Source organism: Nomascus leucogenys, chromosome 9 (assembly GCF_006542625.1).
Source record: "Nomascus leucogenys isolate Asia chromosome 9, Asia_NLE_v1, whole genome shotgun sequence".
NCBI lineage: Eukaryota > Metazoa > Chordata > Mammalia > Primates > Hylobatidae > Nomascus > Nomascus leucogenys.
In genome coordinates, this window is record NC_044389.1 from 70,173,992 (window position 1) to 70,198,601 (window position 24,610).

The 24,610-nt window shown below is 40.0% G+C and overlaps 1 protein-coding gene across 1 annotated transcript in view; it reads right to left on the minus strand.

The window, feature by feature from the left end:
- HSD17B11 (hydroxysteroid 17-beta dehydrogenase 11) overlaps window positions 1–22,648 on the minus strand; it is a 50,917-nt gene extending 28,269 nt beyond the window's left edge. Inside the window, exons 1-4 of the mRNA XM_030819105.1 lie at window positions 22,268–22,648; window positions 13,643–13,750; window positions 6,074–6,205; window positions 4,127–4,233 (exon numbers count right to left, since the gene is read on the minus strand). Of these exons, the coding sequence (XP_030674965.1) occupies window positions 4,127–4,233; window positions 6,074–6,205; window positions 13,643–13,750; window positions 22,268–22,477 (557 nt within the window). The 5' untranslated portion in view covers window positions 22,478–22,648. The remainder of the gene's footprint in view (window positions 1–4,126; window positions 4,234–6,073; window positions 6,206–13,642; window positions 13,751–22,267) is intronic.
- Between the last annotated feature and the right edge of the window lie 1,962 nt (window positions 22,649–24,610).

A 24,610-nucleotide genomic window follows, 5' to 3' on the forward strand; every position in this document is an offset into this window, starting at 1 on the left:
TAATAAGTTACATATTATTATTATTATTATTACTATTATTTTTTGAGACGAAGTCTCGCTCTGTTGCCAGGCTGGAGTGCAGTGGCACGATCTCAGCTCACTGCAACCTCCGCCGCCCAGGTTCAAGCGATTCCCCTGCCTCAGCCTCCCGACTAGCTGGGACTACAGGCACGCACCACATGCCCAGCTAATTTTTTTTGTATTTTTTAGTAGAGACGGGGTTTCACCATGTTGGCCAGGATGGTCTCAATCTCTTGACCTCGTGATCCGCTTGCCTCGGCCTCCCAAAGTGCTGAGATTACAGGTGTGAGCCACCGCGCCTGGCCTAGATATTATTATTAACCTATTTTATGGATGAGGGAAATGAAGCACAGAGTAGAGTAACTCGCCTAAGGTCACACAGCTGGTGAGTGATTGAGTCAAGATTCATAATGCCATTATAAATGATATTATGTCATTCGTAAATAATATTTTTACTGGAAACAACCCAAATGTTCATAAATAATAGAATGGACAAATAAATTGTTGTCTGGTCACATGACACAACACAATGCAGCCATGAAAATGATCACACTATAGCTACTAACCACAACACGGATAAATCTTACAAATATAGTGTGATTCCATGGACATAAAGATCAAAAATAGGCAAAATTAATCTAAGGTGTTATAAGTCAATATAGTGGTTACCTTTGGGAAGGAAGGAGAGACTGGTGATTGGGAAGGGTTCCAAGAGGGGGTTCTGGGGTCCTGTAATGTTCTATTTTTTTGACCTGCATGGTAGTTAAATGGATGTATCCACTTTGTAGTAACTCACTGAGCTGCACACTTATGACTTCTTCATTCTTATAAATGTATTTCACGTGTCAGTAAAAAAGGTTTAAATGTTTAAAAAAGCAGTGTCTCAGTTTAATTGCCCAATTGTTAATAACAATATCTGATAAACACTGCTTTCTGCTGGTAGTAATCTTTAGCACATCTCTGCGAAAGTCCTATCATTGATTAGATGCTGAGCAAAAACCAGAGCTGGCTGAGTTGAAGATAACTGTGGCCAGTAAGGATCACAGACTGCAGTAGTTCAGGCCAGTGATAGCTGAGGATTCTGAAGAGGAGTTCTCTAAGGGCTAGCAAAGCACAGCTTTGTCACAAAGCTGGAAGTGTACAAACCCCTTGTGTGGTTGCAACCCTGCATGTTAGCCCAAATGGCACCCTTGTGTGGTTTTTTAAAAGCCACTTCTCGGCTGGGTGAGATGGCTCACACCTATAATCTCAGCACTTTGGTGGGCCGAGGTGGGTGGATAACGAGGTCAGGAGATCCAGACCACCCTGGCTAACACGGTGAAACCCCATCTCTACTAAAAATACAAAAACAAAATTAGTCGGTCATGGTGGCGGGTGCCTGTAGTCCCAGCTACATGGGAGGCTGAGGCAGAGGTTGCAGTGAGCCAAGATTGCGCCACTGCACTCAAGCCTGGCGATAGCGCGAGACTGTCTTAAAAAAAAAAAAAGCCATTTCTCTCCTCAAGCAACTTTACTTGCATCTGCTGGAAAAATCCTTCAAGTCTAAAAGGACTCGAATGTGAATATAGCATGGTAGAATTGTGTAGTGCACAATCTGCACAACTGTGTGTGTCATCCCTGTTTTGACAGTACCTTATGAAAACCTTTATTTCTGCCGAAAACATCACCACTAATCACGAAGATAAATTTGTTTCTCACAAAAAGCACATTTTTCTCTTGGTTTTCAATGCGAAACACACAGTTAAACTGAATGAAGGCAGAACCCAAAGAGTTATAGCGTTCATTGTGCAAACAGAAGAAGCAGCATGACAGGGCTCACTGTCCTGCTGGGTTCTCTGATCCTCTTTGCCTATCTCAGTGGCCGGCAACCAAGATAAGAGGCTGGGGGTGAGCTGGGAGGGTGCTGTGTAGTAGTTGCGGGGGCTGGGATTGCGGGAGGGGGATAGCACCTGTAACTATCTTTCATCAAGGAAGTGAAATAAATGTCATATTTTATTAGCCCTTGATGGCTGGGGGTAACCACCTAACTTAAACTGGCTCTAAAAGAGACAATATACAATCTTGACATCATAGGTCTGTTCTGTGACTGCTTCACCAGTTATTTCATCTTTTTTTTTTTTTTGAAAATTCAGTCCAAGTCTATATTTATTTATTTATTTTTGAGACAGGGTCTCACTCTATCGCCTAGGCTGGAGTGCAGTGGCATGATCTCAGCTCACTGCAACCTCTGCCTCCCAGGTTCAAGCAGTTCTCCTGCCTCAGCCTCCTGAGTAGCTGGGACTACAAGTGTATGCCAAACATGCCCAGCTAATTTTTGTATTTTTTGGTAGAGATGGGGGTTTCACCACGTTGGCCAGGCTGGTCTCGAACTCCTGACCCCAGGTGATCTACCCTCCTTGGCCTCCCAAAATGCTGGGATTACAGGCATGAGCCACCATGCCCAGCCCCAAGTCTGTATTTATTTTTGAAACTATTAGAAAACCAATATATGAAAATTTATGTTCAGAAAAAAAAGAGAAAGAAGGAAAGGAAGGAAGGAAGGAAGGAAAAAAATATAGGTGAGCAAAAAGAACAAAATAAAAATCCCTTAATTACTTGTCTTGCCATTACCTAAGAATAACCACTTTTTAGGTGTGATTAAAGAATTTGTTCTATATCCTTGCAAATGCAAGTTGAATAAAAACAAATTACCCACCTATGCCTGTGTCTACTATCTATAGCTACGTATACAACTATATCCATGTTTTTAGAATTTAGATATTTAATTCCAAAGGAGAAAACAAATTTGAGCATTATATATGCAAATATATTTACACAATCGTCATTCAACATTTTAAAAGTTATTATTTGCTGAAACATACAATAAGTATTCCATAAAACATAAAACACAGCCAAGAATTGGTAAGGTGTGTGTAACCAGTAGAATCATCCTAGATACAGTGGCCTAACTGATCTCCGCAGTGGAGTATAGGGTCACTGTGAACTGCTATTTCAAGTTTTTCAGTTATTCCAAGAGCATGGTTTTTTAAGTGGATAACCATTAAAATTTTTTTAAAAAACAATTCCCTTGTTTGGATTCTTTCAATGTTTAAAATCCCACTATTAGAAAACTAATATTTGAAAATATATGTTCAGAAAAAAAAAAGAAAGAGAAAAAAGGAAAGGAAGGAAGAAAGAGAATACTGATGAGCAAAAAGAACAAAATAAAGATCACTTAATTACTTGTCATTACCTAAGAATAACCACTTTTTAGGTGTGATTAGAATAAAACAGTTTGTTATATATCCTTGCAAATGCAAGTTGTATAAAAACAAATCACTGGGCTGGGTGCGGTGGCTCATGCCTGTAATCCCAGTACTTTGGGAGGCCAAGGCAGGCGGATCACGAGGTCAGGAGATCGAGACCATCCTGGCTAACATGGTGAAAACCCATCTCTACTAAAAATACAAAAAAAGTAGCTGGGCATGGTGATGGGCACCTGTAGTCCCAGCTACTTGGGAGAGTGAGGCAGGAGAATGGCGTGAACCCGGGAGGCGGAGCTTGCAGTGAGCCGAGATCGCGCCACTGCACTCCAGCCTGGGCGACAGAGCCAGACTCTGTCTCAACAACAACAACAAAAAAAAATCACCCACTTATGCCTAATAGTCTCTCTTTCTCCTCTGATTTCATTTCTGCAAAAATTTATCCATTTTTATTAATATTAAACATTATTAACATTAAATTTTGTTACACATGTTAATAATTAATACTAATTATTGTTCTTGTTTTGTAATTTCTTGCTGTTAAAAGAGATGAGAAATGTGTTAAAAGTGGTTGGCTCATAACTGAATATTTCTGGCTGCCACCTCTAGCAGGGTCCTCTAGAAGGGGATTAATGATTGATAATGCTGTTAGACAAGAGACTTTGTGCAACTCTTTCTGCTTATTTTGTTAGACAAGAGACTTTGTGCAACTCTTTCTGCTTATTTTTTTGACAACCCTCAATAATAGACTGGAAAACTTCAAGTCTCTTATGATTATAAAGAGAGTTCTCATTAGACAGGGTGAGAAATCTCACACACAAGGAAAGCATAAGAACCAATGAAGGAAACACATGTTCACATACCAGTAAGCCAGTAAGAAGGGGACCGAAACATGTCCAGCTGCCGAAGCCACAGTGACAATATGGCCATGGTTATTCTTCATCATTGCAGGAAGAAATGCCTTTGTAGTCTACAAATAGTTTTTATTAAAAGAGAAAAAAATACTGTATTTCAAACTCACAGACCCATTGGGAATATTTTGAAACAAAAGTATATTTTTTAACATTAATCCTGTCATAAATGAAAAAAACATAAACTCACTGACAAACGCAGCAGCAATAAGGTGACTGGATATGATGCCCACATTAGAAAACCTGAGCAAAACAGTGGCCACTGAAAGCTTTGAGAATCCATCTCATTTAAATTGCTAAATTCAGCCAGGTGTGGTGGCTCATGCCTGTAATTCCAGCACTTTGGGAGGCCAAGTCGGGCAGATCACTTGAGGTCAGGAGTTCAAGACCAGCCTCGCCAACATGGTGAAACCCCGTCTCTACTAAAAATGCAAAAATTAGCTGGTCATGGTGGCAGGTACCTGTAATCCCAGCTACTGGGGAGGCTGAGGCAGGAGAATCACTTGAAGCCGGGAGGCGGAGGTTGCAGTGAGCCAAGATCATGCCACTGTGCTCCAGCCTGGGTGACGGAGTGAGACTCAGTTTAAAAAAAAAAAAAAAAATTGCTAAATTTTTATGTTCCCGAGCCCTCCACCTCTTGTTGTTGATGCTTGGGATGAAGAAACGAGTAAGATAATACCTGGCCAAGTGCAGTGGCTCACATGAGATCAGCCTGCGCAACATGGCAAAACCTCATCTCCACAAAAAATACAAAAACTTGCTGGGCACGGTGGTGTACTCCTGTAGTCCCAGCTACTAGGGAGGCCGAGGTGGAAAGATCATTTGAGCCCAGGAAGCCGAAGCTGCAGTGAGCCAAAATCACGTCACTGCACTCCAGCCTGGGCAACACAGAGAGACCCTGTCTCCAAACAACAAAAAAAACAGACAGTAACCTATATTTGAACAAACACAAAACATAAATATATATGTCAATAATTTGGGAATATTAGCATAAAATAACACTACATTTTTACCAACCCCAATATTCTTTTGAGATTAGTCATCCCAAACTCACATCCAAGAAAACTTTGAGGGGCCTTTTTAAGAACTGGCTATTTGGGCAATATTTGGAGACTTCAGAAACACACACAGCATATGTACATATATATAACTTAAGACCTTCAATGGTGAGGTTCACAATAAGGTTTGCAATTTTAGGGCCAGGAAATAACATGAGGCCTGAGCCTCATGCAAAATTGAAAGCCAGGGCAGTGGCTCAGGCCTGTAATCCCAGCACTTTGGGTGGCTGAGGCAGGCGGATCACTTGAGTTCAGGAGTTCAACACCAGCCTGGGCAACATGGTGAAACCCCATCTCTACTAAAAATACAAAAATTAGCTGGGTGTGTTAATGCCTGTAGTCCCAGCTACTTGAGGGGGCTGAGGTGGGAGGATCACTTGAGCCTGGGAAGTTGGGGCTGCAGTGAGACGAGATCGCATCACTGCACTCCAGCCTTGGCAACAGAGTGAGACCCTGTCTAAAAAAGAAAAAAGAGAATCTGAAAGCAAACTGGATTCACCTTTATAAAATCACAGATGATGACTCAGATGGTCCCCCAACTCCTTTCTTTATCTCTAAATAGGATCACATGTGATTAATGTGAGAACCTAGCTTAGAATTAAAACATATACAACACCTGACATTTATTATTAATTTATTATTGTTATTATTAATATTGTCAGTGAGGAAGAATGATAGAATTTGGTCATAGCATGAAAAATGATCTCTTTGTATAATGTTATCCCTGGTGCCTGGAGAAAACTTTAGCATTGATTTAATACTTCCTTATGTCTGCTGAAAGCCCCACTTTAATCTTTGGGATTTCCAAAAGGAATATTTTTGTAAAAGAAGCCATACTCACCCAGAAATGTGCAAGTACATTAACTTCAAAAGTCTTTTCAATCTGAGGATCTTGTGTAGCAAACAAATCTGATGTATAGACTACACCAGCATTATTTACCAAAATACTAACATCTCCAATTTCTGCCTTCACCTTCAAAAAATAAAATAAGAAAAGTAAATTCATTAAGAGGTATGAGGGTAAGTTTATACACAATGCCTATTTTTTTTTTTTTTTTTGAGACAGATTCTTGTGCTGTTGCCCAGGCTGCAGTACAGTGGCGAAATCTTGGCTCACTGCAACCTCCACCTCCCGGGTTCAAGCAATTCTCCTGCCTCAGCTTCCCGAGTAGCAAGGACTGAAGGCGCATGCCACCACGCCACACCTGGCTAATTTTTGTATTTTTAGTAGAGATTGGATTTCACCATGTTGGCTAGGCTAGTCTCGAACTCCTGATCTCAAGTGATCTGCCCACCTCGGCCTCCCAAAGTGCTGGGATTACAGGCATGAGTCACCGTTCCCATCTTGTACGCAATGACTATTGTTTTTCTGCTAGATCTGGATAAAAGTGATTTTGCAATCCATATGTCAACAGGGGAAAAAATCCTTTAATTTTATGCACTTATGTTCAAAACAGATCTATCTTCAAGTGTATCAGGTGGAAATTTTCTTTTGCAATTTAGTCTGACTTAGTTCTATTGACTATAGCTCAAGAGGCATTTGGCTAAGTAGCATTTTTTTTAAAACATTACTTCAAAAGGTAAGCAAAAGAAGTTAAATTAGGCTGGGTGCGGTGGCTCACGCCTGTAAACCCAGTATTTTGCGAGGCCGAGGCGGGCAGATCACCTGTGGTCGGGAGTTTGAGACCAGCATGACCAACATGGAGAAACCCCGTCTCTACTAAAAATACAAAATTAGCTGTACATGGTGGTGGGCGCCTATAATCCCAGCTACTCAGGAGGCTGAGGCAGGAGAATAGCTTGAACCCGAGAGGCGCAAGTTGCGGTGAGCCGAGATCGTGCCATTGCACTCCGGCCTGGGCAACAAGAGTGAAACTCCATCTCAAAAAATAAAAGTTAAACTAATGTGGCAAAATCAGGGACTACTACGCAGAATTGTGGAAAACTGATTACACTATTAAGCTGGCCACATTTTCTATTTCTTTATTTCTGTTTATTTTCTGTTCTGTTGTTCGGTCGCTCTCCATTAGGTGGCAGTAGGCTTAAGGGTGAAGAGTGGTTTCCTTGGACCTTGAGTTTGGGCTCTGCCAGTCACTGCTGGACCTTGACCAAGTTACTTAACCTCTTAAAACTTCAATTCTTCCTCTGCAAAATAGAGATACTAATACAAGTTCCTTCTGAGTAGTTGTGGAAACAAATGAAATAATGCACGTAAGGGAGCTAACACTGTACCTAGTACACACAGTCAACTGCTATTACTATCATTATCATTATTTCAAAACCATTTATACTTGTCTACAAGTAACATGTTTTAAGGTTCTCTTCTTGACCTGCTCAGGTGTCTATGAGGGCACTTAATATAGAAATATCGGCCAAGTGAGGTGGCTCACGCCTCTAATCCCAGCATTTCGGAGGCCGAGGCAGGCAGATCACTTGAGGTCAGGAATTGGAGACCAGCCCGACCCACATGGTAAAACCCCATCTCTACTAAAAATACAAAAATTAGCCGGGCACGGTGGTGCACGCCTGTAATCCCAGCTACTCGAGAGGCTGAGGCAGGAGAATTGCTTGAACCCAGGAGGCAGAGGTTGCAGTGAGCTGAGATTGTGCCACTGTGCTCCAGCCTGGTGACAGAGCGAGATTTCGTCTCAAAAAAAAACCCCAAAACAAATTAAAAAAACCCAAAATATAGAAATATAAATAGGTAAATAATATAAAAATACGTATGTGTGTTTTTCTAATATATATGTGTGGTATGTGTGTTTTATCTTGAAAATTCTATTTTTGTATTGATCCAGAAGGAAGAACATTTGAGAAATTAAAATGGTTATGTGGAAGGGCTTATGTAAACCCTTATGGCCAGATTTCAAAGGTTGTTGCAGCTATCATTGGTGAAATGATTTCAGTTGAGGAAATATAAACAAAAGAACAAGGCTAGCTGCTAAGAGCAATAGAAGGCATCCACTGGACTGTAACGACTATTTGTAGGCTGGGCACGGTGGCTCACATCTATATTCCCAGCACTTTGGGAGGCCAAGGTGGGTGGAGCACTTGAAGCCAGGAGTTCAAGACGAGCCTGATCGACATGGTGAAACTGCATCTCTATTGAAAACACAAAAATTAGGTGGGTGTGGTGGTGGGTGCCTGTAGTCCCAGCTACTCGGAAGGCTGAACTGGGAGAATTGCTTGCACCTGGGAGGTGGTGGTTGCAGTCAGCTGAGATTGCACCATTGCACTCCCGCCTGGGCGACAGAGCAAGACTCTGTCTCAAAAAGAAAGAAAAATATTTTTAAAAAAAGACTATTTGTAGGCCGGGCACAGTGGCTCATACCTGTAATCCCAGCACTTTGGGAGGCTGAGGCAGGCAGATCATGAGGTCAGGAGTTCAAGACCAGCCTGACCAACATGGTGAAACCCAGTCTCTACTAAAAGTACAAACATTAGCTGGGCATGGTGGCGCACACCTGTAATCCCTGCTGCTCAGAAGGCTGAGGCAGGAGAATCGCCTGAACCCGGGAGGTGGAGGTTGCAGTGAGCTGAGATTGCGCCACTGTGCTCTAGCCTGGGCGATAGAGCGAGACTCTGTCTCAAAAAAAAAAGACTATACTCAAAAGGGAACAATTACAGGTAATGTAACTTTTTTCAAAGTAATTGTTATATCTTCTGGACTCGAATATAATCAATAACTATCTCTTCAACTAAGAAAGATCATAGAATCTTGATGCTTAAGCCCTACTTTTTATAAGATTGGAGTACCATAATTCCAAGGGGTAGCAATGCAAAAATACCTTATATGAGATTTTTATGGTTCTATAAGCAACTAAGATTCTTGGGTGGATAGACCCTAGCGTCCTAATGCATTTTGTTATACATTGTGTTTCAAATAAAAGCTAGCTCTATTAACACAGTTATCATTATTTAGAGATAGTGCTACAGTGTGTTGGGGGACTGAGGGAAAAGTGGCAAATAGCCTACGAGGGGCTTTTACTTTGTTAGCATTTCCATGATTTCATTATTTTTCTTATTGAATTCTCACAGTAACTCAATGAGACAGCAATTCTTATATGCTCACTTTAAAGATGAAAACATGAAACAGAATGGTTGAGTTTCATACCCAAGGTTACATGGCTATTAAAAGATGGAGCTGGGACTCTCCCAGATCTGTCTGACCTCAGAGCCCAAGACAAGCCACCCCAAACAGAAAGGAGGCCATGGGCAAAGGTCTATCAGTACTCCTGTAGGGCATCAATGTGCCATGCTGAAGGCTCTTCAGTCAGAATTGAATTTCGTCAGATTATATTTACATTAGTAAAGTGTCAAGCTAAGTTTTTTGACCCTGATCAACACCATTTATACCTATATACTATTTTATATTACCAAAGGATTTTCCCAGACATTCGTGACCCTTTCTTCATCATTGCCTATTATCTCCCCAGGATATGAATGTCTGTTTTGTATTTTTTTGTATTAATTTTGTTTTAAAATTTTTGTGGGTACATAGTAGCGTGTATATTCAAGGTTACATGAGACATTTTGATACAGGCATGCAGTGCATAATTATCACATCAGGGTAAATCAGGTATCCATCCCCTCAAGCATTTATCCTTTGTGTTACAAACAATCTAGTTATACTCTTTTAGTTATTTTAAAATGTATAATTCAATTATTATTATTAATTATTTTTACTAACAAAAAATTCTTTATTGCTGCTCCTTGCAGAGCAGAGCTAACTCACAGGCAGTGCAACCAGAGTAGCCTATTTGTTCTATTTTTTGGTACCCATTAACCATCCCTACTTCTTCCCTACACCACCTCTACCCTTCCCAGCCTCTGGTAGCCATCCTTCTACTCTCTATCTCCAAGAGTTCAATTATTTTAATTTTTAGCTCTCTGAAATAAGAGAGAACATGTTTTGTGTGTATGTATATATATATATATATATATATATATTTTTTTTTTTTTTTTTTTTTTTTTTTTGAGATGGTGTCTTTCTCTGTTGTCCAGGCTGGGATGCAGTGGCATGATCTCAGCTCACTACAACCTCCGCCTCCCAGGTTCGAGTGATTCTCCCACCTCAACCTCCCAAGTAGCTGGGATTACAGGCACCTGCCATCACGCCCAGCTAATTTTTGTATTTTTATAGAGACAGGGTTTCACCATGTTGGCCAGGCTGGTTTTGAACTCCTGAGCTCAGGGGATCCACCCACCTTGGCCTCCCAAAGTGCTGGGATTACAGACATGAGCCACACTCCCAGCAGATATATTTCTATAAAGCATTATTGGCCTCTTCTAGATACAATTGAGATGTGCTGTATATAATGGGGTTTCACTCTGAATGCATTCTCACTTGTACCTAACTAACTAAATACCTTAATGGCAGCAAGGTCATCAGAATTACCTGGGCAGATTCCTGGATATATATAATATTTATATTATATAATATATATACTATAATATATATTTTATTAAATTAAAAATATATAAATTAATATATTATATTTATATATTATTTTATATATAATATATATTATATTAATATATATTTTTATATAGATAATATATTATATACTATATATTATATAATATAATAGATAATATACTATATATTATATAATATAATATATAATATACTATATATTATATAATATATATTATAATATATAATATATATTATATAATATAACTTATATCATATTATATATAATATATATTATATAATATAAATTATATCATATTATATATAATATATATTATATAATATAAATTATATTATATAATATATATTATATTATATGATATAAATTATATTATATAATAATATATTATATAAATTATATTATATAATAATATATTATATTATATATTATATTATATATATAATATAATATATATTATATATATTCTGCCCAGAATTACCTGGGCAGATTCCTGGATATATATAATATTTATATTATAATATATATTATATACATATGTATATACTTATCATATGTATATGTATTATATGTACGTATATGAGATGTGCTGTATATAATGCTGTATACATATATATGAGATGTGCTGTATATATTATATATAATATATATGTACATATAATATATAATATATATTATATGTACATATATAATGTATATAAATATATAATGTATATAAATATATATGTACATATAATATATATTATATATAATATATAATATATACAGCACATCTCATACAGCACATCTCATATATACATATATGTATATTACATATATTATATGTAATATAGATATATGTATTATATGTATATTATATACAGCACATCTCATATATACATATAATATATATTATATATTTATATATTATATAAATATATATTTATCAGCCTGTATATATATATTACAGGTATCTGCCTGTAATCCCAGCTATTCGAGAGGCTGAGGCAGGAAAATTGCTTGAACCCAGGAGGTGGAGGTTGTAGTGAGCCAAGATCATGCCACTACACTCCAGCCTGGGCAACAGAGCAAGACTTAAAAAAAAAAAAAAGAAAAAGAAAAAAGTTCTGATACTAAAATGGCCACCTCAAAACAGCTACTTCAAAATATCGGATTCTCAGCTTGCTTTCATTATTAAGAAATATACAAATCCCAGCACTTTGGGAGGCCAAGGTGGGCGGATCACGAGGTCAGGAGATCGAGATCATCCTGGCTAACATGGTGAAATCCCGTCTCTACTAAAAATACAAAAATTAGCCATGCGTGGTGGCGGGCACCTGTAATCCCAGCTACTCGAGAGGCTGAGGCAGGAGAATTGCTTGAACCCAGGAGGCGGAGGTTGCAGTGAGCCAAGATCACGCCACTACACTGCAGCCTGGGCAACAGAGCAAGACTCTGTCTCAAAAAAAAAAAAAAAAAAAGAAAAAAAGAAAAAAAGTTCTGATACTAAAATGGCCACCTCAAAATAGCTACTTCAAAATATCTGATAATGGGCTAGGCGGGGTGGCTCACGCCTGTAATCCCAGCACTTTTGGAGGCTGAGGGGGCGGATCACGAGGTCAGGAGATAGAGACCATCCTGGCTAACACGGTGAAATCCCGTCTCTACTAAAAATACAAAAAAATTAGCCGAACGTGGTGACGGGCGCCTGTAATCCCAGCTACTCCAGAGGCTGAGGCAGGAGAATGGGGTGAACCCGGGAGGAGGAGCTTGCAGGGAGCCGAGATTGCGCCACTGCACTCCAGCCTGGGCGACAAAGCTAGAGCTAGACTCAAAAAAAAAAAAAAAAAAAAGAACTCAGGCCAGGTGTGGTGGCTCACGCGTGTAATCCCAGCACTTTGGGAAGCCAAGGAGGGTGGATCACTTGAGTTCAGGAGTTCCAGACCAGACCAGCCTGGCCAACATAGTGAAACCCCATCTCTGCAAAAACACAAAAATTAGCCAGGCATGATGGCACGTGCCCGTAATCACAGCTATTTGGGAGGCTGAAGCAGGAGAATCGCTTGTGAATCCGGGAGGCAGAGCTTGCAGTGAGCCAAGATCAGGCCACTGCACTCCAGCCTGGGCGACAGAGGGAGACTCCATTTCAAAAAAAAAAAAAAAAGAACTCAAACCTAAAATTCCATAAACAAAGAGGTTCTCAAGTCTTGCTGAATCACACTCTTTATACTGCACGGAATTAGAATATCCAGGGGTAAGGTCCAGGAATGTGTACTTTAAGGAATCTGCCCAGGTAATTCTGATGACCTTGCTGCCATTAAGGTATTTAGTTAACAGGTACAAACGAGAATGCATTCAGAGTGAAACCCCATTATATACAGCACATTGCAATTGTATCTAGGAGAGGCAAATAATGCTTTATAGAAATAGATCTGCTGGGAGCGTGGCTCATGCCTATAATCCCAGCACTTTGGGAGGCCGAGGTGGGTGGATCCCCTGAGCTCAGGAGTTCGAGATCAGCCTGGGCAACATGGTGAGACCCCGTTTTCTACCAAAAATACAAAAAATTAGCTGGCGTGGTGGCACACACCTGTGGTCCCAGCTACTTGGGAGGCTGAGGTGGGAGGATTGATTGATTCTGGGAGGTAGAGGTTGCAATGAATCGAGATCATACCACTGCACTCCAACCTGGGTGACAGAGTGACACCCCCATCTCAAAAAAAAAAAAAAAAAAAAGAAAGAAAATTTCTGGAAGTGGAGCCCAAGAGAATATATATATATTTTTAACAACTCCCTGGAAAATTCCAGAACATACTAATATTTGAGAGCTTCAGTTCTCGGTTCTAGTTTTGGGTTTGCTATGAGCTAGTTCTATAACCTTGGTCAAATAACAACATTTCTCAGGTACTTCATCTACATCATGTACAGACTGGGTCATCTCCAAAACACCTCCTAGCTCTAACATGATACGATTCTATCTAAACACAACATTTCACCTTCTTTGCAGAGCTGTAAATATCTTCTCGGTTGCTGCAGTCTACCACAAAGGTATGAACCTTGGCACCCAGTCCCTTGCATTTGGCAGCTGTTTCCTCCAGTCCATGCTAGAAAAGGCAAAAAAGGGGGCAAGGTAATAATTGATATGAGCATATTATATCGACAGCTGAAAATAATTAAAAATAATTTTTAAAAAGTAGTGAGATTCTTTCCATTTGAATTGGGGAAGATTGTAACAACACATTTTTGGCAGGTATATAGGCACATTTTGCTTTTAGTATTTTGACTAGCTTCTTTTATTTGGAACTGAATTTAAAGCAAGCTTCTTAAAAGAAGATAAAAATCTTAAAATACTAGTTTCTGTATTTATGAACTTTGAATACTTTGTGAATGTCGGTATCTCTGTGTATTCCATATCAGGCTTTAAAAAATATAACATTAAGCTTTTTTCCATGTCATTAAAAACTATTCATGTATGTCAGTTTACTGGCTGCAAAAGAAATAATGAGTTAACTACAGTTCATTAAACCATTTGTTCTTTCAGCATTTTAATGTGAAGGTCATATTCACTGAGCTTAGAAAAACCTTGACACAAATATGAATGAGGTAGAGTCCCGACCCCAAGAAGTTCTCTGTGTAGTAGAAAGAAACATAAGTATCATAGTTAAGTAAGACCACATAATACTGTTATTGTTTTGATAATAAAGGATTGAATTGGCAGTTTCAACCTAATACATTGTGATGAGTATCACAGCAGAGTTCTATACAGGGAGTTATGGGAACATAGAGGGGCACACAATACAATTCCAGCAGTGGTTTGCCATGCCCTTTCACTTGCTTTCCCCAGGGTGAAAGGACACATCAGGCAGGGTGTGGGCAATGACAGATAGGAGATTGGTCTTGTGGAAACCACTAGTAGGATCAGTGTTGTTGGATGGATCATAAAGTTCAAGGCCAGTGGAAGTTCAGATTAAGGTTCCACATGTCATATTAAGATTTATCAAAAAATGAATGAGGAGACACTGATTAAATTATAGTGTCAGGTTTATGTGTCGTATTGATTATTTTGGCTGATGTATGGAGGGTGGATTTTAGGGGTCAACGCTGGAGGAAGAAAAAAACTGAGAGGCAGTTACAATGATTCAGGTAATAGATGACACAAACTTGAATTGTGGCACTAGTAGAAAAAATGTAGAGGAAAGAATATCCTTTAAAATATATGTTTAGAAGGTAAAATTAGTAAGACTTGGTGGGTAGATGAGGAAGGATGGGGAGGAGCCACAACTGACATCTTTGCTTTCTAGTTTTGGTAGCTGGCAAGATCATGCTGCCACATGTCAGACAGAGATGACAGCAGATTTGAGGAAAAGGGGTGATGAGTCCAATTTGGGGCACCAATTTTGAGTCAACTTAAGTTTAGGATCATACCATTGGGGTTTTTTGTTGTTGTTGTTTTTGTTTGCTTGTTTGCTTTTGGCCAATTTTTGCCTTTTTTTTTTTAACTTTTAAGACAACGTCTCAAAAGATATTTTGGATTAAGATCTAGTCTGTGCACCCTGCAGGCCAAGTATTAGGTTGGTGGAAAAGTAATTGCTGTTTTTGCCATTATTTTAATGACAAAAACAGCAATTACTTTTGCATCAACCTAATAATTGTCAACTAATGCACTAATGGGCAGACCCTAGGAGGACTCATACATTTATCCACAGAGAGGATGGTGAATCAGTGGACACATTTGTAAATGGCAACTAATGTTGGAAAGGCCAAGTCTGGACAGCTGTGGGGAGAATTAGTAGCTTGTGTAGTGAGCCTGTTATGATAATAAAGGGAAACAAGGTCTTTTTCTGCTGTGGGAAGTCAGGGACCCCGAATGGAGGGACTGGCTGGAGCCATGGCAGAGAACATAAATTGTGAAGATTTCATTTTAATATGGACATTTATCAGTGCCCAAATAATACTTTCATAATTTCTTATGCCTGTAATCTCTTAATCCTGTTATCTTCATAAGCTGGGGATGTACGTCACCTCAGGACCACTGTGATAATTACGTTAACTGTACAAATTGATTGTAAAACACGTGTGTTTGAACAATATGAAATCAGTGCAGCTTGAAAAAGAACAGAGTAACAGTGATTTTTAGGGAACAAGGGAAGACAACCATAAGGTCTGACTGCCTGTGGGGTTGGGCAAAAAGAGCCGTATTTTTCTTCTTGCAGAGAGCCTATAAACAGATGTGCAAGTAGGAGAGATATCGCTAAATTCTTTTCCTAGCAAGGAATATTAATATTAATACCCTGGGAAAGGAATGCATTCCTTGGGGGAGGTCTATAAACGGCCGCTCTGGGTATGTCTGTCCTATGCAGTTGAGATAAGGACTGAGATACGCCCTGGTCTCCTGCAGTATCATCAGGCTTATTAGGGTGGGGAAAAACTCTGCTCTGGTTAATCTGTGGTCAGACCAGTTCTCTGCTCTCAAACCCTGTTTTCTGTTTATCAAGATGTTTATCAAGACAATATGTGCACCACTGAACATAGACCCTTATCAGTAGTTCTGCTTTTGCCCTTTGAAGCATGTGATCTTTGTACCTACTCCCTGTTCTTACACCCCCTCCCCTTTTGGAACTCTTAATAAAAACTTGCTGGTTTTGAGGCTCAGGAGCATCATGATATGTGATGTCACCCCCGGCGGCCCAGCTGTAAAATTTCTCTTTATACTGTCTCTCTTTATTTCTCAGCTGGCCGTCACTTATGGAAAATAGAAAGAACCTACATTAAAATATTGGGGGCAGTTTCCCCCAATATTTTTCTTTTATGGAAATCTCCCTCACAAACTGTAGTATACTCTCACAAGGAACTCTTATTCCTCCAGGGGCATCAACATCTCAGGTAAACTTTATTTTGCTCTCCTATACTTAACCAGCAGCTTTTGGCATTTCCTTTTACAAGTATATTTTATTAATGTTGTATACACATACAATAGAATATTATTCAGCCTTAAAAAGGAATGAATTTCTGACACATGCTACATGTACAACCTTCATTATGCCAAATGAAATAAGCCAGACACAAAAAACAAATACCATATGAGTGTACTTATATGAAGTACCTAGAGTATCATATTCATAGAGACAGAGAATAGAATGGTTGTTGCCAGGCCCTGGGGAGAGAGAGGGCTGGGGAGATATATTGTTTTAATGGGTACAGATTTTCAGCTTGGGAAGATGAAAAATTTCTGGAGAGAAATAGATCACTGCATAATAAGGTAAATGTACTTAATGTCACTAAACTGTACACTCAGAAATGGTTAAAATGGTGTGTTATGTCATATATTTTACCACATTTTAAAAAGTTTTTTAAAAGTATATGGTATTGGCCAGGCGCGGTGGCTTACAACTGTAATCCCAGCACTTTGGGAGGCTGAGGTGGGCAGATCACAAGGTCAGGATTCCGGGAACAGCCTGGCCAATATAGTGAAACCCTGCCTCTACTAAAAATATAAAAAATTAGCTGGGTGTGGTGGTGGGCACCTGTAATCCTAGCTACTTGGGAGGCTGAGGCAGGAGAATCACTTGAATCCGGGAGGCAGAGGTTGCAGCAAGCCAAGATTTTGCCACCGCACACCAGCCCGGGCAACAGTGTGAGACTCCATCTCAAAAAACAAAAAAGTATACTGTATTGATTGGGTCTTCTCTTTTTTGAACAAATATATTTCCTTACATGAACAAATTTTACAATAAAAATTTATGTCCCATTTATTCTGTTTTCAGAGATTTGCTTATTACTGGTTGGCTTTCTGTAACCATCAAGCAACTAACCACCACTCCACTATGTGGAGGCAAAGATACCCTTCTTTCACATCTGCTGTCTCACTTTTGCCCTGTTTCCTTGGTCTTCCTCATTTAGGTTGGTCTGCTTTCCACACCTTCTGAATTGTGCAACTTTTTTTTTTTTTTTTTCTGAGATGGAGTCTTGCTCTGTCACCCAGCCTGGAGTGCAGTGGTGCAATCTCAGCTCACTGCAGCCTCTGCCTTCCCGGTTCAAGTGATTCTCCTGCCTCAGCCTCCCTAGTAGCTGCGATTACAGGCATGCGCCACCATACCCGTCTAATTTTTATATTTTTAGGAGAAACAGGGTTTCACCATGTTGCCCAGGCTGGTCTTGAACTCCTGGCCTCAAGTGATCCTCCCATCTCGGCCTCCCAAAGTGCTGGGATTACAGGGGTGAGCGACTGTGCCTGGCCAGTGCAACAAATTTAAGTTCTAAATTCCTCCAGAAAAAATTCTGGATAGTGCCCTGTAGATAGCTGGCAAGAAATAAAAAATAAGCAGATCTTCAGGAAAAAATGAATTCTTCCTTTAAAATGTTTTGCAGCACAGTACAATTGCTCATAACTCTTCAAGATTCCCCTTGGTAACTTTTTTCAAATATGTTTGTCTATTGCTACAACTAAGACCTTTACACCCATTACCTTGATTACTAAAAATTGAAAAATTTTTTAAATTCCTCCCATTATTTTTTCAGTTATTCATTAATTCAGTTTTTCATTCAATAAATAGTCTTTGAGCATATACTATATGCTCACCACTTACTGTAAATTTTTCTTTCCAAACGAGTATTTTAGGAGAAAGGGTCTCCCTGTTGCCCAGGTTGAGTGCAGTGGCTATTCACAGGCGTGATCCCACTACTGAACAGCACTGGAGCTCTGACCTGTTCCGTTTCCAACCTGGGCTGGTTCACCCCTCCTTAGACAATTTGGTCTCCTTCACACCCACTGCCAGGAGGTTACCATATTGATTCTGAACTTATGCAGACATGCAGAGCGCACCACAGTCCAGAACTCCCGGCCTCAAGCAATCCTGCTGCTTCAGCCTCCTGAAGGGGCTGGGGCTCCCGGAGCATGCCACCATGCCTGGCTACAAACTATTCTAACCAGGCATGGGAATAAGAATAGTCAAGAAGTGATAGATTACCACAAAGCAGAATGAATAATTCCCATTATCAGTCTCAGTGGAACAACAAAGCTGACACCACCATTAATTCTTCCCTAAATTAACATATGGTACATGTGGACATTGCTATCCTCATTACATGGATGAATCTAAGAGATTGTCTTTGTACTCTAGGTGAAAGGGCCCTCCATTTGGCCCCTCCCTGCCCTTCCAGCTAGATCTCATAACAATCAAACACCACTCCACTTTCTTCCTCATTCTCCAGGTATTCACCAGCCCAAGAGCTTCTCCAGTTTCTGCTACCTGGACTGCTCCAAATCCCCACCCTGTCCTTTCCCAATCAGGTTTAGTGGTTCTCAGACTTCTATAATTTCAAATCTATAAGACGGCATGAAAAATAGAGTGGGATGTGTATACCGAACTAGGATTGCCAAACTTTTGGTCAAATAAGGACACTCAAAACTAACAAAATGACCCTCATATGTTATCATTGTAATTTCATTAACAAATATATTTTTTATCCACAAAAAGTAGGAAGGATATAATCTCAAAATAAAATATAGATTATTTAAATTAAACTAATTTAACCTAATAAAAACTCACTACATTGTCCTCAATTTTTCTGACCATTACTCCTAATCTCTGCTGCTACCAACCTGGTTCAACAGTCCCCATCATGTCATCTCATGCCTGGATTATCACAGTAGTCTCTTACTTTACTTGTTCCTTCCATCTTTTCTCCTCTTATATCTCTTCTAAGCCCAGCAGCCGGAGGATCCTCTTCAATAGGAATTACCCTCAAAACCCTTCATTGACTCAACAGAGTAAAAAGCCAAAGTACAGGAAATTTTATCATCTGCAGCTCCAGCCCCTTAAATCTCTAGACCAGTACTGTCTCATAGAAATATAATGCAAGCCATGTACATAATTTTAATCTTTCTAGTAGTCACACCAAAAAAATAAAACAATCTAGTGGTATATTTTATTTAACCCAATATATCTAAGTAATTATCATTGCAACATGTAATCTATATAAAAATTATTAACACAAAATTCTACATGCTTTTCTTCATACTAAGTTTGCAAAATCCAGTGTGTATTTCCACTCACAGTGCATCTCAAATCAGACTGGCCACATTTTGAAAGGCTCAAGAGCCACAAGAGGCTAGGGGCTGCTACCTACCATTGTGTTGCACAGAGTAGATCTAGACCTTTCTTGTGCTTCTCTCCCTTCCCTCAGTCTGTGCCAGGCTTTGCATTTGCTGATCCCTCCCTGCAGGACTCACTGTGCTCTCAGCTTCCTTAGATCTTGATTTAATTATCTCCATCCCAGTGGGGCCTTCCTGGCCACCACTGTAAAGTCAACATTCCCCTCCTACCCTCCCCACCATATACAGTTTTTTATCTACTTTCACCTTTTATTTTTTTCTTTATACTTAACACCATCTAACAATTATACATTTTATTATACAGTGTGGCATACTGCCCCTAGCTCATGAGGCTCATGTCTCCCTCAGTGCTATATCCTCAGTTCTGCATTAGAACAGTGCCTAACAGATAATAGGTGCTCAATAAATATTTGCTGGATAAATGCATGTCACTGAAGATCAGAGAAAATTTTATACAAACCAGCACTAGACATTGGAAGTCATTACCCTAACTAACTCTTACATATATTTAAATTTTAGCTTAAACCACACTTTGTCAAGGAATAATAAGAACTAACACTCCAGTGTGTTTACCTTCTACCAGCCACTGTGCTAAATGCTTTGTGTGCATTATCTCATATCATACTCCCAGCCTTTTGAGGTAGGTAGTGTTATTTTATCCATTTTGCAGAAAAGGAACTAAAGCTGTGGAAAAGTTGAGTAAGTTACCCAATTAGAAAATGAAAGCTCAGATGTGTCTGACTACATCACTATGCCAGACCTTGACCATGCTGGTCCAGGCTGGGCCTAGGTTGTATATTTCATTGCACTTGTAATTACTTTATTTTTTATTTATTAATTTAATTTTATTTATTTATTTTTAAGACAGAGTTTCACTCTTGTTGCCCGAGCTGGAATGCAATGGCGTGATCTCGGTTCACTGCAACCTCCGCCTCCCAGGTTCAAGCAGTTCTCCTGCCTCAGCCTCCTCAGTAGCTGATTACAAGTGCAAGCCACCACGCTCAACTAATTTTTTGTATTTTTAGTAGAAACCAGGTTTCACCATATTAGCCAAGCTGGTCTTGAACTCCTGACCTCAGGTGATCTGCCCGCCTCAGCCTCCAAAAGTGCTGGGATTACAAGTGTGAGCCACTGCGTCCAGCCTGTACTCGTAATTACTTAATGTCCATTTTCCCTACTACGAGGTCATGGAACCTTATTTTCTGTTTGTCACCCTGTCCCTAATGTCTAAGCAGTAGACAGTCATTATTTGTTGATTGCTGTCTTAATCAGCCACTCACTGGGTTAACCCTCATTTAACTTCACATCCTTTGAATTATTGTTTACGGCATTGCATGTCAACTAGTGTGTAATGGATAATGTTTCAGGCTATCAGGTATCTTCTAGAAACCCCTTTGTTCATATACCAAAGGTCAAATAAAAGGTTAGATTCTAGGTCCTCTTCTCCTCCCTAAGCCACACCTACATTTGTCCTAGGTAAAAAATTACATTGAAAGTTTTCTTCCCTTTTATTGTTTTTACTAAAAGATGCTTTCCCACCACTCCTTCAGTATCACAGGTCAAACGTGATAGAAAAATGCTTTTTAAAAAAATTTGAGACACGGTCTCACTCTGTCACCCGGGCTGGAGTGCAGTGGAGCGTTTACAGTGGAGCGTTTACAGCTCACTGCAGCCTCCACCTCCCAGGCTCAAGCAACCTCCCACCTCAGCCTCCCGGAAAAGATGCTTTTTAAAATTACTCTTGGCAATAACTATGGCAATGTAGCATTGCTTTCTGTTGAGTATAATCTTTTTTTTTTTTTTTTTTTGAGATGGAGTCTCGCTCTGTCGCCCAGGCTGAAGTGCAGTGGCACGATCTCTGCTCACCGCAACCTCCACCTCCTGGGTTCATGCCATTCTCCTGCCTCAGCCTCCCCAGTAGCTGGGACTACAGACGCGCGCCACCACACCCAGCTAATTTTTTTTTTTTTTTTTTGTATTTTTAGTAGAGACGAGGTTTCACTGTGTTAGCGAGGATGGTCTCGATCTCCTGACCTCGTGATCCTCCCGCCTCAGCCTCCCAAAGTGCTGGGATTACAGGCGTGAACCACTGGCGAGTATAATCTTTTAAACCACTTATCTCATTAACAGCAAGTAGGACTTTCTCTTAATAGGTACAAGCTTCTTACTCTTTTAATATATAGCTAAAACGATTGCTTTTTCCCTATTTTTAAAATAGAGGGATCAATGAAATCAGGTTCAGGAGAAAATTATGAGTTATCCTTAGGGCAAAAATGGGGATCAATTTACAAATGGGGCAGTAACTGGGACTCTTATAACCTCTAGATCTGTTTATCATGTGATCATACAACATATTAATTCATGCCCTCCCATCTGCAAAATGGCAATACTAATTTTTTTTTCCTCCCTGCTTTACAGAGATGAGGTAAAGGGTGGTTGCCAGCAAAATGCAGACATGTCCACAGATTAAAGGTACCAGAAAGTAAAACATAGTAAGCACTGTTACCTTATTTATATCCCAGAGAACCAGCTTGCTTTTAAGTTTAGCAAATTCATAGGCAGTCAGTCTCCCAATTCCATGCCCAGCTCCAGTAATCAGCACGATTTCGCCGGTGACTGATTTTCTCCTCTTAGGAATAAAAAGCTTCACGAAGGACTCTAGGGAGCAGAGGATCAGTAAGGGGAGAAGCAGGAGGACGTCCAGAAGGAATTTCATCCTTTTTGTGGATGCGAGCGTTTGGTGTGTTTTTTACCAGTCACTCCAAACTGCTTCTAGAGGGTTGCTCGATCTAACACCAGAAAGAGTAGGGGCGAGAGCAAGGAGGAGCTCCCCTATCAAAGAAAAACAACTCCGGAACCGTTCCTTCCGCTGGGCTGGGCTTTGTCGGTGTTTCGCAATTGGCTCGGGCTGCAGTGCTTGCTAGTTCAGAGATCCGGGAGGGACGAAGTCCGGAGCGGAGCAAAGCTTCCTAGTTCTGCTTCCCGTAGCCCCCACGCGGTGTGTGGCCGCGATTGTCTTTTACCCACTTTCTCCCGGTGTCGTGAGCCGGCCTTGGAGGGTTAGCTACTCACTTGTTTTCCTAAACTGGGTAAGTTCCAAGGATAACCGACAGTGTCCGCAGGCCAGATGCTTCTTTCAAAATTGAAGATTGCTTATCACTAGATGGGGGTGCCGCTGGGCGCGGCGGCTCTCGCCTGTAATCCTGGCACTTTGAGAAGCCCTGGCGGGAGGATCGCTTGAACCCAGGAGTTCGAGATCAGCCTGAACAACATAGGGAGACCCCCGGTCTCTTAATTTTTTTTTTTAATTAGCTAGGCGTAATGGCGCGTGCCTGTAGTTCCAGCTACTCGAGAGACTGAGGCACGGCAATCGCTTGAGCCCAGAAGGTGGAGGCTACAGTGAGGGAAGATCGCGCCACTGCACTCCAGGCTGGACGAAAAGGCCAGACCTTGTCTTAAAAAACAAAAACTAGATAGAGGAAGCAAATGTAGATTCCTATCTTAAACGATCCTGAAAAGACCAATCGTTCTGCTTCCAGCTGAGAGATTACGCTACATCACATTTTAGTTTGAACTAAGCACGATTTCTGGAAGACAGGGGAAATTTTGTCTGTTCAAGGACAGCTAGAATCAAGCGCCAGGAAAAATTGTTATCGTATTAAAGGGATTGTTTCCACAAGAAAGAAGAGTATATTTGAATAATCATTTTTCACTTGACCTATTAGAGTTTGAAAAGAAAAAATATATATTGTACTTTAAGAATTTTATCTTTATTCAAGTGAATAAATAGCAAATCATTTAGCCTAAAGATTACCTATGTAACATTTGGTTTTGTAGCCTATATAAATGGGTATTCAGTATATGTTAACTAGTGACTTGAAAAAATTCTAGAGATTGATTACTGGAAGAAAAGACCTAACTAGGGCTTGTGTGCAGTAAGAGCTTAATAATGATATTGTATGCATTTTTTTCCAACTCATTTTTGACAGACATTGAATTTGGGTTTTGCACAAGACACTCCGGTGCTTGGGAAAAGACTTTGTTGTGTGACGGTGGTCAACTTTTATATTTAAGAGCCAGAAAGATCACACAAAAAAATCAAAGTTCACAAATAGTTCATACTCGATTGTCCCTCTTACTTAAGCAGCCATACGTTGTTATGGGGGATGAAGGGACAGTGGCAGTGTCACAAAAGTGAACTCCGTTATGGAATTCTTTGAATTCAGAATATCATCTACAATTTTTTTGGATAGCCTCCAAATCCAAATTTACGAAACACTTGTATAGAAAGTTTACAAAGTGTTCTTCCACATATATTATTGCATTTGATTTTCAAAAGCCTCCTAGGAAATAGAGAAGAAGAGTGAGGATATATTTATATCCCTATACAGTAAATAAATAAATCTGTTAGATCGACTTTAAAGTCTACACAGTGAGTAAGTGTAACTGGGGCTACACATATGGTCAGTATTTGTCAATTTTTTGGTCCAACACCTACAGGAATAAATTACATCTGACATGGTGATCTACTATAAGACGTGTTTCAACTATGTTGACTTTCATATATTGAGGCTCTGGCTATGCTATTTCTTTTTCTTTCTTTCTTTCTTTTTTTTTTAGAAGGAGTCTCCCTCTGTCTCCAGGCTGGAGTGCAGTGGCGAAATCTTGGCTCACTGCAACCTCAGCCTCCCAGGTTCAAGCGATTCTCCTGCCTCAGCCTCCCAAGTAGCTGGGACTACAGGCACGCACCACCACACCCAGCTAATTTTTGTATTTTTAGTGGAGACGGGGTTTCCCCATGTTGGCTAGGATGGTCTCAATCTCTTGACCTCCAAGTGCTGGGATTACA